This window comes from Rhinopithecus roxellana, chromosome 1 (genome assembly GCF_007565055.1).
Source record: "Rhinopithecus roxellana isolate Shanxi Qingling chromosome 1, ASM756505v1, whole genome shotgun sequence".
In the NCBI taxonomy this organism is placed as follows: Eukaryota; Metazoa; Chordata; class Mammalia; order Primates; family Cercopithecidae; genus Rhinopithecus; species Rhinopithecus roxellana.
Genome location: NC_044549.1, coordinates 53,832,732 through 53,852,553, shown reverse-complemented (window position 1 = coordinate 53,852,553; position 19,822 = coordinate 53,832,732). Strand labels below are relative to the sequence as shown.

Below are 19,822 nucleotides of genomic sequence, written 5' to 3'. Positions count from 1 at the left end.
CATGTATTTGTACAGTTTCCAAAACTCCTCTTGTTATTGATTTCTAGTTTTCTTCCATTGTGGTCTGAGAAAATAATTGATATGATTTCAATTTTTTAAAAATTTATTTATTTTGATAGAGATGGGGTCTTGCTATGTGGCCCAGGCTGGTCTTGAACTCCTGAGCTCAAGTGATCTGCCTGCCTTGGCCTTCCAAAGTGTTGGGATTACAGGCGTGAGCCCAGCCTAATTTCAATTTTTAAAAATTTGTTGAAACTTGTTTTGTGTCCTCACATACGGTCTATCCTGGAGAATGTTTTGTGTGCTGATGAGAAAAATCTGCATTCTGTAGCTGTTAGATAAAATGTTCTGTAGATGTCTGGTAGATGCATTTGTTCTAAAGTGCAGCTTAAATCCAGTGTTTCTTTGTTAATTTTCTGTCTAGATGATCTAATGCTGACAGTGGGATGTGAAGTCCACAACTACTTATTGTGGTTGTGGACTTCAACCACAATCTATCTTGCCCTTTAGATATAATAATACTTCCTTTATATATCTGGCTGCTTTGGTGCTGGGTGTATATATGCTCAGAACTGTTAGATCCCCTTGCTGAACGGATCCCTTTATCTTTACGTAATGACCTTTTTTTGGTCTCTTTTTACTGTTTTGACTGTTTTATCTGATATAAGCAAGCTACTCCTGCTCACTTTTGGTCTCTATTTGCATGAAATATCTTTTTATAACTCTTTATTTTCAGTCTATGTGTCTTCACAGGTGAGATGAGTTTCTTGTAGGCACCATATAGTTGGGGTCATATTTTCAGAATACATTCAGCCAGTCTATGTCTTTTTTTTTTTTTTTTTTTTTTTTTTTTTTTTTTTTTTGAGAGACAGAGTCTCGCTCTATCGCCCAGGCTGGAGTGCAGTGGTGCAATCTCGGTTTGCTGTAACCTCCAACTCCCAGGTTCAAGCAATTCTCCTGCCTCAGCTTCCCAAGTAGCTAGAACTACAGGCGCGTGCCACCACGTCCAACTAATTTTTGTATTTTTTGGTAGAGACGAGTTTTCACTATATATTGGCCAGACTGGTCTTGAACTGCTAACCTCAAGTGATCCACCTGCCTTGGCCTCCCAGAATGCTCAGATTACAGGCATGAGCCACTGCTCCTGGCCCAGCCTATGTCTTTTAAGTGGAAAGTTAATCCATTTACATTCAACATTATTATTAATATGTAAGGGCTTATTTCTGTTTTTTGATTACTTGATTTCTGGTTATTCTGTATATCATTTGTTCCTTTGTTTCTCTCTTATGGTTTATCATTGAGGTTTGGTGATATTCTGTAATGGGTAACATGTGAATTTTTTCTCTTCCTTTTTTGTATGTTTGCTCTACCAGTGTTTTTATATTTTCATGTCTTTTAATGATGGTAGTTACTGTCTTACACTTCCAAATGTAGGAATCCCTTAAGCATTTCTTGTAGGACCAATCTAGTGGTAACGAATTCCCTCAGTTTTTGCTTGTCTGGGACTTTATTTCTCCTTCATTTGCAAAAGATAATTTTCCTGGGTATAGTATCCTTTGCCAGCAGTTTTTATTTTAGCACTTTGAATATACCATCCCATTCTCCCTGGCCTGTAAGATTTCTGCTGAGAAAGCCACTGTTAACCTAATGGGGACTCCATGATAGATGACTAGATACTTTACTGTTACCGTTTTTAGGATTTTCTCCTTATCTTTGACTTCTGACAGTAATGTACCATTGGGAAGACTTTTTTGAATTTTATCTATTTGGGGATATTTGGCTCTTCTGTAACTGGATGTCTAAATTTCTTGATACACTTGGAAAGTTTTCATCCCTTATTTCACTAAACAGGTTTTTCAACGTTTTAAAATTTCCTCTTCACCTTCAGGAATACTGAAAATTTGAATACTTGGTCACTTTATTGTGTCCCTTATGTTACCAAGCTTTGCTCATTCTTTATTTTTCTCTGACTGAGTTATTACTATTTCAAAAGACCTGTCAACAATTCCTGAAATTCTTTCTTCTGCTTAATATAGTCTGTTCCTAAAGCTTTCAAATATCTTTTGTATTTCATTCAATAAATTCTTCAGTTCCAGAATTTTTTAGTTCTTTTTCATGATATCTATTTGATAAAGTTCTCATTCATATCCTGAATTATTTTTCTGATTTCTTTGTATTGTTTCTAAGAATTCTCTTGTATCTCACTGAGGTTCTTTAGTATGAAACTTTGAATTATTTTCCTGGAATTTGATAAATTACTTTGTTTGTTTTTGAGATGAAGTCTCACTCTGTCCCAGGCCAGAGTGCAGTGGCACGATCTTGGCTCACTACAACCTCCACCTCCTGGGTTCAAGGTATTCTTCTGCCTCAGCCTTCCGAGTAGCTGAGATTACAGGTGCACACCACCATGCCTGGCTAATTTTTGTATTTTTAGTAGAGACAGTGTTTCACCATGTTGGCCAGGTTGGTCTTGCACTCCTGATCTCGTGATCTGCTGGCCCTGGTCTCCCAAAGTGCGGGGATTACAGTGTGAGCCACCGTGCCCAGCTGATAAACTACTTTTTGATTGGAATCTATTGCTAGAGAATTACTGGGTTCTTTTGGAGGTATCATATTTCTTGATTCCTGTGTCCTTACATTGATACCATATGTGTGTCTGCTATAATAGTCACTTCTTCCAATGTTCTGAATTTACTTTCGTAGAAGAGGACTTTTCCTTGAAGATAGATCTGTGGTGTTGGTTGGGCAGGATACTTTGGTTTTGAATCTGGGTGTGTACAGTAGTGTAATCTCTGTATGATTCCTTTTACTGTAAACAGTATCAGTGGTATCCATGACTTCCTCAGTAGCTTAGGGCAGCAGCCCCCAATCTTTTTGGCACCGGGGACTAGTTTCGTGGAAGATAATTTTTCCATAGACAGGGGTGGGGTTTGTGGGGGTAAGGGATGAGGGTTGTGGGATGGTTTCAGGATGAAACTGTTCCATCTCAGATCATCAGGCATTAGAGTTTCATAAGCAGTGCATAACCTAAATCCCTCACATACACAGTCCACAACAGGGTTCATGCTCCTATGAGAATCTAATGCCACCACTGATCTAACAGGAAGTGGAGCTCAGGGGATAATGTTCGCTTGCTTGCCAGTCACTGACTCCTGTGGAGCCCAGTTCCTAACTAATGTGGGGGGTGGGGAGGAGGTGGGGGCCCCTAGCTTGGGGTGTAGTTGACAGTGGAGGCTGTGATAAAGTATTGCTGGGGACTGGGCTGTCAAGTGTGCCAGGCTTTGGGCACCAGAGTGGTGTATACTGGCACTGGTGTTAGCAGGTCCAGGCAGGCCAATTCTTGGGACTCCAGCTGGCTTGCTGGAGTGCCAGGAATGGCAGCAGTGGATCAAGCAGGTGGGTGGGTTTCTGAGCCCCTGGACAGTGGATGTGACAAGGGTGAAAGCAGTAGCAGTGCTGGGACAACTCTCTGGGACCCAAATGTTTTGCACCAGTACTGGCAATGGCTATGATGGGTGGGCTAGTACCTGGACCCACAGGTAACACATGAAGATGGGTGCCAGTTGTGGTGGTAGTGGCAGATTGAGTGGCCCTGACCTCAGGTGCTGGGAAAAGTGCTCAGGTATCACTAACTGTCAATTGGGCTGGACAATCCCCAGGCCCCTGGATGGAATGTGCAGATAATTACATATATGTGATCAATCAGTTGCTGCTTTCAAGATTTTCATCAGTTTGATGATGATGTATCTAAATGGGGCTTTCTTTGTGTTTATCTTACTCGAAATTCTTGGAGCTGTAGGTTAATGTTTTTCATCAATTTGAGAGGTTTTCACTCATTATGTCTTCAAATCTTTTTTTCTCCCCCTTTCTCTTCTCTCCTCTGGAGCTCCCACTATAGATCTACTAGGAAACTTGACACTAGAGGTTGCTCCTCTCTTTCTACAGCCAATGACTTAGGTGAAGGTTGTACTTAACTACCTCAAGCCCATAAAGATGTACCACGTGCTGATAGATCTGTGTATAGGTTAGGAGATGCACTCAAAGTCACAGTTAATTTTCAAGTACCCCTTGGATTTTGCTTTTCACCAGGTTCTTTTGCATCTTCCCCGACAGCATGTGTAGGTTTCCAGTTGGCTGGGAATGTGTGGAGAGCTTATCTCAGTCCTTTTACGGATGTCTAATTTTCAGAATATTCTTTAACTTGGATCATCACCTTGGGCCATCAAAGTTGCAGCTTTACTCCATGCATTTCTGCATCAACCACTTTTAGCTGGCAAAGTCACAGATTGCCCCGTCCTCTAAACCCCACACATATATATTCACTATCTTCCTGAATGAGTATATCATGTATCTCCTTTGGTGACAAAGCTGTTGGTTTTGCAGTTAGTTCTATGCTGGCAAAATTACTATTCTCACCAACTAGGTTTCTTTCCCTTCTCTTTGGGGAAGAGAATGCCATCAATTATAAGAATTTGCTTCAAATCAATCTATTTTGTTTTCTTGCCTAAGGGAAAAAAATCTATGCAGGAGATTTGATGCCAAAGATTAACATAACTTAGAGTCACATATTCTAGGAATCTATGTGAACTTGAACTTTATCAGAAATGATCCAATTTGTAATCATAAGATCCTGTTATCAAAATATTTCTAAATTCTGGCACGTGTCCCAAAGTAACATTTTATAGTTTGATACAATTAAAATTAAACTTTTCTCCAGGTATGTGATTCAACCAAAATATCATCTACTTGTCTGGTCCAAAGTATCTATGAGGAAAGCAACGCTACTGTATGATGTGGCAAAAACTTGATGGACTCACTGTTGAGAATGCTTTCTAGTTCTAGCTGGCCTGTTTAGGTTTTGATCTACCAATAATATAAAGAGGCATTAAGCCCCCACACTTGTGAATTAACTGACTCTTTTCCTGGAATGCTAGGATAACAGCTGTGCCACAGGTAACTTTCAGTCTTTCCCAGGTCTGATGACCAAATTGATAACTATAAAAATATTTCCATCTCATTGTGTCTACTCTAATATAGTCAATACCCTGAGTTTTCATTCATACAAACAGGACTCTTTTCCACAGCTAATTATGAGAACAGCTAGAAGACAGTGCATTTCTTCATATTCAATAAAATGAAAAGAAACCAACCTCTTTTTTCTTCTTCTCGTTTTAGTTTATCTTCCTCTATTTCTTTTGGCAATTTTTCCTTTTTCTCTTTCTCCACATCATTATGCAAATGTTTTGTGGTATAGCTGAGTGCCGGTGAAAGAAGAATCTCTCCATTTTTGCAGAGTTCATCACGAATTTTAATAAAAAACTGCTGAAGTTCTACCGCATCTTCATATATTTCTGAATCTGTCCTATAACGGCATCAAGAGTATCCACTGACACACAAGCTGTTTCTTTTAAACACCTCAATTATGTTTAATTCTATTAAATGCTTCTTTAATTGATATAGTGGTATTTCTGTACAGGTCTATGAAGAGTATCTTTCTGAAGTTTGTTAAAACAAAATCCGAAGTGTCATTTTACCATGGTAAAGCCTCATGGCCACCATTTTCCTTTACTTCAAGGCTCACTTCTTGTACAGCTCATGTAAAAGGAAAGGCTTCATGTATTTTCTCTTGGAGATACATGGCACATGCATCAATTGATTCTGGCAGGGGAAGGTGGCTGCCAGAACCAAGAATTGTACCAAGTTTCTACAATATGTTCAACACTTACTCGTATCCATTCTTTGCATTTTTACTTTCTCTTAATAGCAGACCGGTGTGTTACATAATAGGCTCTATTTTCTTCCTTTTGGTCCTACATCACGGTTGCCTAGGCTAGTGAGACCCTGTGAATATCTGAACCTAAAGCAAAGCCATGAAGGCATTCTATAATGGTTACAGGCCTCAGAGTTAAGTGTTCATTTTAGTTTCCCAGAAATAACTGTGTAATTCTGGGGAACCAGCAAAGGCAACATAGTGAAAGATGGAAAAAAGATTATCTATGTCACACCCAGAACTTTTCTGAGTCTCTTTCCTCATTTATGAAATAAGGCAGCCAGGCATGGTGGCTCACACCTATAATCCCAATGCTTTGGGAGGCCGATGTGGGAGGACTGCTTAAGGCCAGGAGTTTGAGACCAGCCTAAGCAACACAGCAAGAAACTGTCTCAACAAAAAATCAGCTGGGCATTGGAGTACACACCTGTAGTCCTAGCTATCTGGAAAGCTGAGGTGGGAGGGTCATTTGAGCTCAGGAGTTCAAGGGTGCAGTAAGTCATGATGGCACCACTGCATTCCACCCTGGGCAACAGAGCAAGACCCTGTCTCTTTAAAAAAAATCAACAAATAGGCCAGTTGTGGTGGCTCACACCTATAATCCCAGCACTTTGGGAGGTCAAGGTGGGCCAAAATGGTTAACCCCCGTCTCTACTGAAAATATAAAAATTAGCCAGGCATGATGGTGCACATATGTAATCTCAGCTACTAAGCAGGCTGAGGCAGGACAATCGCTTGAACCCGGGAGTAGAGAGTTGCAGTGAGCCAAGATCGCGCCACTGCACTCTAGTCTGGGCAATAGAGTGAGACTCTGTCTCAAAATAAATAAATAAATAAATAAATAAATAAATAAATTAATAAATAAATAAATAAAAAGTGGGGAGTGGGCAAAATAAACTTTAGACTTTAGAATTTTGACTGGAGGAAATTTTATTACTGTTTCTAGTCCACTGCGGTCTGAGGAAGGTTTACATACAATTGTTCTTATTTTATTTTATTTTATTTTTTTAGGCTGGGTCTTGCTCTGCCACTCAGACTGGAGTGCAGTGGCGTGATCACAGCTCACCACAGCATCAACTCCTTGGGCTCAAGCTGGCTAATTTTTAAATTTTTTGTAGCAACAGTGTCCTCCCTATGTTGCCCAGGCTGATCTTGAACTCCTGGCCTCGAGTGATCCTCCCACTTCAGCCTTCCAAAGTGCTTAAATTACAGGTGTGAGACACCACAACTGGCTGGCTTAAATAGAATTCTACTAACTAAGAATACCAGAGTCTAAAAACTTATTCACAAAACTAACCACAAAGGTCTTAGCAGTTACAGAGACATTCTGGTCAGAGGAGTGTGGCCAAGTTAGCCGCCTGTTGATACATGCCACTAGAGCATCAAACTTCAGAGAGGAGCAGAATGCTGCTCCTCATCAGCAAAGGTGAACTGGCAAACAATTAAAAGACACGATCAATAACCTAAATGGGTATTTCTGGAAAGGTTTTTTTTTTTTTTTTTTTTTTGAGACGGAGTTTCATTCTTGTTGCCCAGGCTGGGGTACACTGGTGCAATCTCAGCTCTGCAACCTCTGCCTCCCAGGTTCAAGCAATTCTCCCGCCTCAGCCTCTCAAGTAGCTGGGATTATAGGCACCAACCACCATGCCTGGCTAATTTTTGTACTTTTAGTAGAAACGGGGCTTCACCATGTTGGCCAAGCTGGTCTCAAATTCCTGACCTCAGGTGATCCTCCCGCCTTGGCCTCCCAAAGTGCTGGGATTACAGGTGTGAGCCACTGTGTCCGGCCTTGGAAAGGTTTTAAATATCTTTTGGGGTCATAGAAATGCTAATACTTGTAGGAAAGCAATAAAAATAAAACTTACCAAGGGAAGACACCCCTGAAACACTTTTTTTTTCTTCTTGAGATAAGAGTCTCACTCTGCTGCCCAGGCTGGAGTACAGTGGCATGATCACGGCTCACTATAGCCTCAATCTTCTGGCTCAAGCAATCCTCCCACCTCAGCCTCTCGAGTAGCTGGGACTATAGGCATATGTCACCAAGCTTGGCTGATTTTTAAAATTTTATTTTAAGTAAAGATAAGGAAGCTCTTGCTATGTTGTCCAGACTGGTCTCAAACTCCTGAGTGCAAGCCATCCTCCCACCTTGGGCTCCCAAAGTGCTGGGATTACAGGTGTGAGCCACTGTACCTGGCCCCTAAAACACAATTTTATGTCTGTTTTCTGGTTTTCTGAATGAAGATATTTGAATTCTACTCACTTGAAATTAAAGTTCATTTTATAACAGTGTACAATTTTAAGTATAAAATTAAAAGTGAGAATTTTTGTAAATTAAAAGTAAAAAATTTTTGTAAAATTTTTGTAAATACCTTTCAAGGTATACTGAAAGGGCAGATCATAAGTCCATCATATCACATGGTTTAGAAATGAACATTTTGTACAATACAAGAGTCACTAAGCACGTACCATACGCTTTCTTGTTTATTCCAAGTACTATAAAGAATTTATTAATCTAAGATGTCAGGTATTCATTGAATGTGCAGGAGCATAAATACTCAAGCTGGAAAAACAACTCTAAATTCCTCCTCAATTGCTAAGTAATCTTTTTATATAAGGCAGACATTCAGCAAAAGGAAATAATTACAAATACAGGAGGCTCTTAATGCTTCCCTTGTTCATCTTCCTACAGGTCCCTTTTACCTGCAAGGGGGTCAGAGTGTTTAGTCTGGGAATACTGCCAGCAGTTTAGGAAAGGCAGCAGCCAACTGGCAAGAGTCAGCACTGTGTTGTTACTAAATACTGTTGATGGACAAACTATTGTCACCTAAGTGAATTTTTCTCTTGTTATGTCTCACTGTTCGGATTCCTTCTATTTTAGCCTGTGAAGTCCTAGGTGACGTTGGGTAACAGTGGTGGGTAGGGGTAGGGGTAAATGGTGATGAAGCACGAAGACTCTTAAGAGATCAACATGGAAATCTACTGTATGTAGACTTCACTGAATTTATGAACTAATATTTCTGGGATGTCTAGCTTTGTTACTGATAATATAGTTGATAAAGGCATAGTTTATCATTCACTAAATCGATGCATCCCCATCAATTCTTATTAAGTACTTATTCTTAATAAGTACTATAAGCAGTCACAATACTACCTTCTTTTACAAAGTTAAGAATGGCTCCCTGCATGTTTTTCTTTTAAATATTTTTCCTAACTATTAAATTACCAGGGATCCCTTTTGTTTTTCAACAAAGCTCTGGGCATGAGGGTAAAACTGTGTGCACCAATATCTCATAAAAATATACCTTGGATTCTATCTCCCAGGCCTCAAAAGCAAAAAACAATCATGTCAACAATGGGAGGATGAAAAGAGCTAATTTCCTAGAGATACAAATCTTAATTCTTAAAATAAACATATCATCTATACAACATAAACAAAGTTCCTAATAATCTAGAAGACAAATAATCATTAAAAGACTCACAGAACTAACACCAAGATGTAATGGGGCTAAGCAGTGAGGTGAGGAAGGGAGGGGTATTAGACTTAAGGACTACTTAAGCCAAGAACAAGAACAGAAAGAAGTCTAAGCTACATGAAAGTAGAGTTTGTTTTGCCCACTGGTGTATTCCATGCATCTAGAATATGCTCATTAATTGGTAGCATCTCCATAAATATGTGTTGAATAAATGAGTAACATCAAGAGTTTTTGACTGCAAGATGTCCCTCCATCCTTCTCTTTATTTCTACCCAATTGCTGAAGCACCATATTATTAAGGACCATTTCTTAAAGGTGTCACTCATGGGCCTCACCAAACTGGCCCTGTCTTTTAAACATATCATATTCATTTCCTAACTCCATTCCTTTGCTCATAACATTCATCTTATTTGAAATATCCTCTTGCCTACTCATTTGAACCCTACCTATCCACCCATTCTTTCCTGATGCCTTATGCCTTATGCCTTTTTAGGAGAACTGTGGCCTATCTTTACTAAATATCAGGTTGTGATATGTTGTTTCATGTCTGGAATTATTTTTCCCTTAAGCATAAGTCCTGGCCCATCCATCAGACTTCAAGCTTTTAGAGCACAGAGCTCAAGGCTTATCATCCACGGCCGTGCTCCATGACTTGTCCTAGTAATTGGCTCAGGCGTAGCTCTCTGCAGTGAAGAGCAAGACAAGTCACATCACTTACTAGTTGGATGACTATGGGTAACTTTTCTCTGCCTATGCCTCTAATTCTTTCAAATGCAAACTGAGAAGATTATCACTTACCTAGAATGGCTATCGTAAGGGTTAGAGATTGCCTTCATAAAGTGTTTAGCATGGTGCTTTACAAAGAGTTGGTGCTTAACACAAGCAGCAAATGTTACGATCTTTTTTCTTTTATTTGCGAAGATGCTGAAAGCAAACACTACTTGCTTTTCTTTAAAGGTTCAGAGCAATTTCTGACTTCATAGATTCCCTAGCTGGCATAACACTGCCTAAAGGTCTAGTTCTAAACACGGTAAGTTGTAAGCTCCAGGAAGGTAGGGTTTGTATCTATTTTTTTATATTTTCCCAGCTGTCTCCAAGAGCACATATAAAATACACTGTAATTGCTGAATTTAATAGTCAAGTTTGATATTGACATGCAGCAAATATACATCACAGCTAAAAATTAGAAGGAAATTTAAGTTTAATGTAAATTTAAATTTGCTTCTTTTAAAACATTTAATGTCTTCAGCAAGCTCTTTAGAAATCTGAGATTAAAAAAAAAAGAAGCCCTTTGAGGTACTTTAAAATGGTGATCAAATTTATATCAGTCTAACTTCAGGTTAGACTTGGAGCTATTTTATTTAAAGCAGTCATGCATTGAAGCCAAACCTTAAAAGAAAAATGCAGTTACTATTTCCAATTAGAAACATTTATCTTTTTATAAAACACATTCTGTGAAAGGCTGTATTTTAAGTTTATGCTTTTCAAGAGACCTTCAATTTTGTCTTCCTCCTCACTGGCCTTAATCTACATGACTTAGTGGTGTGCCTTCTCTCCCCCATAGAATATACTCGCTCCTAAGTAGTTCTGGCTAATTAGAATTCAGAATAGCATGCTACCAACTACAATCACGTACGTAAGTGGAAACAGTACATCAAAGCAATATTCTTTCATCTCTTTTGTATTAAATAGCACACATCCTCAAAATGAAAATGGCTTTGAAAACATACCGATTCATCCTTCTTGCTCGTTCCAATACTTCAAACATATGCTCTTGAAATAAATCAAGCCGCCGGTAGCGATTATTTTCAACATTCTTCCTAATTATGTCAAATGTAAGGGGTGGTTTGTTAGGAAAGTTGGGATCCACAGCAGGAATTTCTGCTAAAGAATCACTGTAGCATCTTCCCTCATCATCCTGATGACTCATGACTGACACAAAAAGATTGTGGATAAGCTCTTGAATCAGCAAAGTCACATTTGGGACATGAGAGTCCTCATCTCCCTCCAGGTCTCTGCGTGTTTCAAGCAGGACTTTGTGTAGGACAAGAGCATCTTTGTAGATCAAAGACTCAGGCTCATTGTATGTACACGCATTATTAAACATCATGACAAAGTCCTCAACCATAGAGTCAATATCTTGGTACTTGTTGGCCATCATGTGACTTCGAATTTTTTCCATGTCCATGGGCTTTTTAATAGTCAGATAGTAGTCAGGCAACTCAGATCTAGAGGGAAGCCTCAGAAATATGGCACTGAGGCGGCGACCTCTCTTATCAGTATAGTTCTTTACAGCTTCATAGACCTCATTTAGTTTCTGCTGCATTGGAGTCATGTATTTTGATTTTTTAGGAGAAATGCCACTCTTCCTACCTAAAGAGAGAGACTTAAAGTTAAATGAATAAAATAAATGAACCTAAATTTGTATACAGATGGTAGCATAACCACAAGGGTCGATTCCAAATAATTTGTAAAACCCAGCAATTAGCATGTCTATAGTGAAATATAACCTGCAGACGAAAGAACTAAAAAAAATTTTTAACTGTTTTCAGTAATCATATTTTTGATGGGAGACTAAGTACTGTAAGGTTGAGAAAGCTGTGAATAAGGAATAAAGCAAATGAGCAGCTATGTGACATTCTATCACCTCTGGTATCACTGAGAACTGAGATTTTCATCGTGGGATAAAAAGAGATAACGGATGTTAAAACATAGGACATTAATAATTACCTTGAGGCCTTTAATCTCAATTGAAAGTATCGCTATGAACTTATGATGTATTTTATCTTTAAGTATAAGCATACGAACAAACACACACAAATTTCCTAGCTCTGTCCACTGAAAATCGTACAAACAATGACTACCTCAGTAGCAGTACAGCCCACACTAGAGTTTTAAAATATTAATTCCAAATACTAATGTTGAGGAACCCTCACCTTTTAGCAGAAACATGAAAAAGGTAGGGCTCCTTGGCAAATGACTGATTCCCAGTCTGGTATATCTTCAAACACTAGACAGTAAAGAATCTATCAATGACTTCTTACCATGACTTCATGTCAACAGAATATAGGAACCATCTGGGCGTGGTGGCTCATGCCTGTAACCCCAACACTTTGGGAGGCCAAGGTGGGTGGATCACCTGAGGTCAGGAGTTCAAGATCAGCCTGGCCAATATGGCGAAACCCCGTCTCTATTAAAAATACAAAAAATTAGCTGGGTGTGGTGGTGGCGCCTGTAATCCAAGTTACTTGGGAGGCTGAGGCAGGAGAATTGCTTGAACCCAGGAGACAGAGGTTGCAGTGAGCTGAAATCAAGCCATTGCACTCCAGCCTGGGCGACAGAGCGAGATTCTGTCTCAAAAAAAAAAAAAAAAAACAAAACAAAAAGAATATAGGAATCAGCCTGAACCAGCCTGAGTATCAATAACGGCAATAACTTCAATCACAACTGAGTCATATGTTTAAGTCTGGTAGTTCTTAATAATATGTATAAACAAACAACAAAATGGGTAAATATTGAAGGATGTTAGTAAACCAACACACATTTTGAAAACTGGTAAAGGGGAAAACAAAATAAAACAAAAACAAGCCTTTATCCTTTCAAAAAGCAAGACACACACATGAAAAACACTGTACCACTGGCTAATCAAATATCAGATAAGGCAAAGTTTCGCTAGAGCTAATAAGGAATAAAATTAAAAATGATCACAATTTTACATCACTTTCATGAATTAATAATTAATGAAGTATGCAACACCACCAGTTAACAGAAAGACATAAATAGATTTCACATGTACCTGATGGAAGACGATATATTACCTATGAAGTCGGTTTTTCTGCCAAAGGGAGAGGATAGGGGATCAGAACTCAATCTGATCAAGCCTCTGGCTCCAACTACCAATTTACAGGAAATGCAAAGGACAGATGAACACATGAAAGTACAACATAGTGGGCCAGGAGTGGTGGCTCATGCCTGTAATACCAGCACTGTGGAAGGCCAAGGTGGGCAGATCACTTGAGTCCAGGAGTTCAAGACCAGCCTGGCAACATGGCAAAACCCTGTCTCTACTAAAAATACAAAAAAAATGAGCTGGAGGTGGTGGCGTGTACCTGTAGTCCCAGCTACCTGAGAGGCTAAAGTGGGAGGACTGCTTCAGTCAGGAGGTGGAGGTGGCAATGAGCCAAGAATGTGCCACTACACTCCAGCCTGGGTGACACAGTGAGACCCTGTCTCCAAAAAACAAAATGAAACAAAACACAAAACACACAAAAAACCCCACGACATATGGATGCAATCAGCAAAATCCAGACTATGAGAAACTATAGCACAAATCTAATTTCTTCAACAGATAAATGGTAAGGGGTGGAAAAAGAGAGAGATGGAGGGGAGTTTACAGATTAAAAGAAGTATTGGGCTGGGCACGGTGGCTCACACCTGTAATTCCAGCACTTTGGGAGGCCAAGGGTGGATCACGAGGTCAGGAGTTCGAGACCAGCCTGGCCAATATGGTGAAACAGGACTGAGTCAACCTCCCTGGCCACTGTACTTTACATTTATATATGTTTGAAATTTTTCATTAAAAAAACAGAGAAATAAAAAGGAAGCCAGGCACAGTGGCTCATGCCTGTAATCCCAACACTTTAGAAGGCAGAGGCAGGAGGATCGCTTGAGCCCAGGAGTTCAAGACCAGCCTGGCCAATACAGGGAGACCCTACCTCTATTAATTTAAAACAAACAAAAGAAATAAAAAGGAAATTAACATTCCACATAAAAAGCCCCTTTTTCCTGAACTTTAAAAAATGCATATGTGAATTTATGTATTTAAATATAATTTAGATAGTTATTGTTAAACTATTATTAGTCTCTTATGAAATCCACTCTAGTTAAAAGACACTGTGTTCCTACAAAGTGGAATGAAAGTTTTACATTTCTGTAAATCTTCTGTATGCTTTTACAATTCCATGAAAAGATAAATGCCTTAAAAAGGATTCATCGCTTAGCAGTAAATCATACCCAAATCTACTACTAAATTTAGTTGATAGTCATTTCAGATAAAAAAGCTAGTCCGGGCCAGGTGGGGTGGCTCACACCCGTAATCCCAGCACTTTGGGAGGCCAAGGCAGGCGAATCACTTGAGGTCAGGAGTTTTGACAGCAGCCTGGTCAACATGGTGAAACCCCGTCTCTACTAAAAATACAAAAAATTAGTTGGGCATAGTGGCGTACACCCATAGTCCCAGCTACTTGGGAGGCTGAGTGGAAGGATCACTTGAACCTGGGAGGCAGAGGCTGCAGTGAGCCAAGGTCACGCCACTGCACTCCAACCTGGGTGACAGGGTGAGATGCTTTATCAAAAAAAGAAAGCTAGCCTGTCTGTTTTCCCCCTTTTCAGCAAATACGGCTCCAACGACTATCATTATCAATTGCTTGGTATCTATTTTATTTACATATTTTAAAGAAGACAGAAATCTCTTATCTAATGGTATTAATAACTTTTCCTGTCTTCTCTTCGAACCTTTTTCTTCCTTTTTTTTTTTTTTTTTTTCCTGAGGCAGAGTCTCAGGAGCGCAGTGGCGCGATCTTGGCTCACTGCAACCTCCGCCTCCCAGGTTCAAGCAATTATCCTGCCTTAGCCTCCCAAAGAGCTGGGATTACAGGCATGTACTCCCATGTCTGGCTAATTTTTGTATTTTTAGTAAAGATGGGGATTCACCATGTTGGCCGGGCTGGTCCTGAACTCCTGACCTCAAGTGATCTGCCCACCTCAGCCTCTCAAAGTGCTGAGATTACAGGCATGAGTCACTGTCCCTGGTCTTCTCTTACAACTTTTAATAAAAAAACCAACCACAGACTACATTCAAATGATAGCTGAGTATAGTACAGTGGCTGGACATCTCTAACTCCTCTAACTCTGTCCAGTTGGAACTGCTGGGATTCATTTTTAATTCTAGTAATTGTCAGACACACATACCAAGAAAAAAAATCTGCTACTATATTCTTACAGCATTATATGTAGAGAAAAATCTATTTTTACTATTTAAAATTTACAAAATGTCTACTACATTTAAGAAAGTAAACAAAACCTCTGACATTATATTTTACTCCCCACATGCTTGTCACAGTTTAGCTACTTAAAATACAGTAAACAAGAGGGCTTGACAAGAAGGAAGAACTCCATGCTGGAGTACAGTGAGTTCAAATATATTCATCATTTAATTAAATATTATTTCAGAAAAATCAGCAATCTCTCCTTGATAGACTAAACTAAATAACAAAGTGTGAGGCTGCCTTACTCAGCTTGAGTTTGGGAGAAGCCATGTCATCATCATCAGGCAATGGTCCCAGCTCTTTCCTTTTCTCCTTGAGTAACTTCTCCAGGATATGTGCATCGTTGTACACCTACATTCCAAAAATACATTTAAATTATTCTCTAAAAACTTTTTATTAAGGTATAAAATGCATCCATAAAGAAGTTTTAAAAAGACAGTTTAGGATAGTTCGGGGCTTAAAGAAAACCAAAACCAGCCTCACTACAGAGCAACAAAATCACTGTATCTGTGGAAGAGCCTAGGCCTTAACTGGCTTGTTTTCAAGCTTCCTAGGTGATTCTAATGCACAGACATGCATGTTAATGTTTGAGAACCACTGTAGTAGAATCACTGCAGGTTTTAACAGAAGTTCTGAAACACATTTACATGTGTTGTTTTCTTCAAAAACTTTTCTTCTCCACTGGACACTCAAGGTAGCAGACTTAGGCCAATAGAAATTAGAGACTAAAAATATCTGATAGTTGGAGAGCAATATCTCAATATCTTAAATTCCAAATCTGAGTTCATAGTCTGAAGCTTCATCTATAAAAAAACAATTATCCTTGCTTAGGGATCTCTCTCTGAGGGCTGAGCCAAGGGTAGTAACATGTAGCCAAGAACAACGTTACTCACCTTATGACTTTGCATCCATAGCTCCCTCCTCTTACCTCCCCAGCAGATGCTATATCCTCCCTTGGCCACCCACCAAAGCAGAGGAGCTGAGGGAAAAAGTGACCTCCCCTGTCTGGCCATCTCTCTTAAAGATGGCTTTTTTCTCTACCAGTGATGGACAAGTGGTACATTAGCCAATGACACTGAGGACTGTGTAAACCCTTAAGATAGAACCATTTTTTAAATTTATAAGCACCCTCAATGCATACTTTATTTTATAATCAAATGTAATTACAGAGGGAAACAAATGACTTAAAAATGTTATTTTATTTCTGGGAGATGTAAAGTGGATAAAAAGATATCAAATAGAAAAAGTTTCAAAGAAGGGAGACTGTATCCTAGTTATACTGATAAAGAACTAAAAATCAAGATGATTCGGCCAGGCGTGGTGGCTCACGCCTATAATCCTAGCACTTTGGGAGGCTCAGGCGGGTGGATCACGAGGTCAGGAGATGAAGACCATCCAGGCTAACACGGTGAAACCCCATCTCTACTAAAAATACAAAAAATTAGCTGGGTGTGGCGGCAGGCACCTGTAGTCCCAGCTACTCGGGAGGCTGAGGCAGGAGAATGGCATGAACCCGGGAGGCAGAGCCTGCAGTGAGCCGAGATGGCGCCGCTGCACCCCAGCCTGGGCAACAGAGCGAGACTCTGTCTCAAAAAAAAATCAAGACGCTTCACAGCAAAATCAATTAAATCAATTACTTACAGGTGCATTTATGGGAATATCATGCTGATTTTTATATAATTACACATTTTCTATATAGGCTGTCTTTGGAGAAGAACGGTTGTTGAGGATCGTAGTAATAATGATGATGAAAGATTTTAATACTATTGGCTTTCCTTTGAGTGCTTATTCAATACCAGGCAGTCTGCTAAATGCTCAGTATACATTATCTCTTTTAAATCCTACACCAACCCTGATGCAAGTACTATTATTAGCCTTAATTTATAGATGAAGAAACAGGCTCAGGAAGGATCAATTACTTACACATGGATTGGCAGAGCAAAATTCAAAACTAGGATGTCAGATTACAAAGTAGGAACGTTTAATCTTTATAATGTACTGCCTCTGATTCTAAACAATGAAGAAAAATCAAAGTATTAACCTAGTCACCAAAAAGAATAATCCAAATTAAGCCCCTAGAGCTGGTCTCTCAAAATGCATTATTCTATAAGCACTCCTCTCCCCCAAAATGTGCCTACTTCAGTACCCCTGGCCTTCCTCACCTGGGAGCCCTCCTCGTTATAGTGCCTGGCATTCCGGAACATCAGCTTCATGTCTTCTATCATTCCCTCTTCACCTGCGTATTTGTCATTGCGGATGTTATGCTCAATTATTTTCAAGTCCATTGGCTCCAAGATGATTTTATAATAATCAGGATAGTCCTTTTTGGATGGCTTAACCATAAATAGGTCACAAAGTCTTCTGCCTGAACCTGGCTCTCGAGCTTCAAGAACAACATTGAATAAGATTTTCATTCGCTGCTTTCTTATGTTCTTTTTACTGTTGAGAGGGGAGGTAGAAAAGGGGAAAAATTAGAATAGGTTCAGTTTTCTTAATACAAGGATGACCATAAAATGAAACAAATTATTTGTGGTGCCTTTATAATGATTACAATTTATTGATTACATATGCCACAAACACAGTAACCATGCTGGAAGTTATAAGCAAATAGTAGGAAAATTTCCAAAATCGTTAAAACAGTGATTCTGGCAGGAGTAGTTAATGAACACCAAATAAAATTTATAGATATTTCATGAAATGCAATGTTTGAAAAAAGATCCTCTCTGATACCAAAAGAAAATGAAATCATATAATCAACTGAGATATATTTTTTGTTTAAAGATGAGTAGAGCAAAAGTGCAATAAAACTATAGAATCCTCACTTCCAGGCACAAAAACAAAATAAAAAACCTAAAAAGAGAAGTGTTTCATCTCTTAAGACAAGCACTCCTGAACACTTGTGTATTTTGGTTGTCTGCAAACAAAAGGAGACTGTCTGCCAGACTAGTGTCTTTACAATGGGTATGAGCCTCTCTTACATTGATCCTGTCAGGGTCATCCTTGCTCTCTCCATCAGCATTATTCCACAACTCCTACTTACTTTAAAGAATAAGCGGTGTGGTTAATCTGAGTTTTCTAGAGTAAAATTTCCGTCCTTGAGCATGAATCCCTGTCTTATTCTCCAAAATGCCCCAGTGAGATGTGATGCTGAGAAGCTGATTTAAGCAGTATGGAACAAAGCATAAAGGACTATAGATTAGATTGAGTTCAAAAGGGCTCCAAGAGAGCAGATGGTCTATCTCTTAATTGTTGAGAAAACTGGCTCAGGGAGGGTAAATGACTTGCCCAAGGTGAGCTTCCTAGTAAATTATTAGAAGCGATGCTCTTCCGATACTGGCTTCTGGTTAACTGTTCTTATGTACTCAGAACACGGCTAAAGAAATTCTAGCCAGATAAAGAAATTCTAGTCAAACTAACCAGCAGTCTTCAAGTGAACAGTCAGGTAGGTAATAACAAGAAATGACTTACGACTTAGTTTTTTGTTGTTGCTGTTGTTTGTTTTTTGTTGTTGTTGTTGTTGTTTTGAGACAAGAGTTTTGCTCTTGTTGCCCAGGCTGGAGTGCAATGGCATGATCTCAGCTCACCGCAACCTCCGCCTCCCGGGTTCAAGCGATTTTCCTGCCTCAGCCTCCCGAGTAGCTGGGATTATAGGCGCCTGCAACCATGCCCGGCTTTTTTTTTTTTTTTGAGATGGAGTTTCACTCTTGTTGCCCAGGCTGGAGTGCAATGGTGCGATCTCTGCTCACTGCAACTTCCACCTCCTGGGTTCAAGCAATTCTCCTGCCTCAGCCTCTCGAGTAACTGGGATTACAGGCATGTACCACCATGCCCAACTAATTTTGTAATTTTAGTAGACAGGGTTTCTCCATGTTGGTCAGGCTAGTCTCGAACTTCCGACCTCAGGTGATCTGCCCGCTTCGGCCTCCCCAAGTGCTGGGATTACAGGCGTGAGCCATTGCGCTAGGCCATGCCCGGCTAATTTTTGTATTTTTAGTAGAGACAGGGTTTCACCATGTTGGCCAGGCTGGTCTCGAACTCCCGACCTCAGGTGATCCGCCCGCCTTGGCCTCCCAAAGTGTTAGGATTACAGGTGTGAGCCACAGTGCTCGGCCAACTTAATTTCTATTAAAAAAAAATTTACTAAGATCCTATAGTATAGTCATCCCTTGGTATTCATGGGGAATTGGTTTCAGGATCTCCTTTGGATACTGAAATACACAGATGCTCAAGTCCCTGATATAAAATGCTGTAGTATTTGCAAATAACATGTGCACATCCTCCTGTATACTTTAAATCATCTCTAGATTACTTATAATACCTAATACATTAAAAATGCTATATAGTTGTTTTGTTATACTGTATTGCTTAGGACATGACAAGAAAAAAGTCTGTACATGTACAGTAAAGATGCAATTAAAAAATTTTTTTTCTATCTGTTGTTGGTTGAATCCTTGGATGTGGAAGCTATGGATACAGAGGGCCAACTGTACTTAGAAGTAAATATTTTGTATGTTTCCTATCCTGTAGGTGGA

The 19,822-nt window shown here is 39.5% G+C and overlaps 1 protein-coding gene across 26 annotated transcripts in view; it reads right to left on the bottom strand.

Moving 5' to 3' along the window:
- Nucleotides 1-19,822, bottom strand: part of PBRM1 (polybromo 1) — a 146,679-nt gene that overhangs the window by 60,333 nt on the left and 66,524 nt on the right. For all 26 annotated transcript variants that reach the window (XM_030929635.1, XM_030929929.1, XM_030929966.1 and 23 more), the window contains 4 exons: nt 17,453-17,729; nt 15,536-15,641; nt 10,974-11,616; nt 5,151-5,362 (listed from right to left, as the gene is read on the bottom strand). In XM_030929635.1, the coding sequence (XP_030785495.1) occupies nt 5,151-5,362; nt 10,974-11,616; nt 15,536-15,641; nt 17,453-17,729 (1,238 nt within the window). The remainder of the gene's footprint in view (nt 1-5,150; nt 5,363-10,973; nt 11,617-15,535; nt 15,642-17,452; nt 17,730-19,822) is intronic.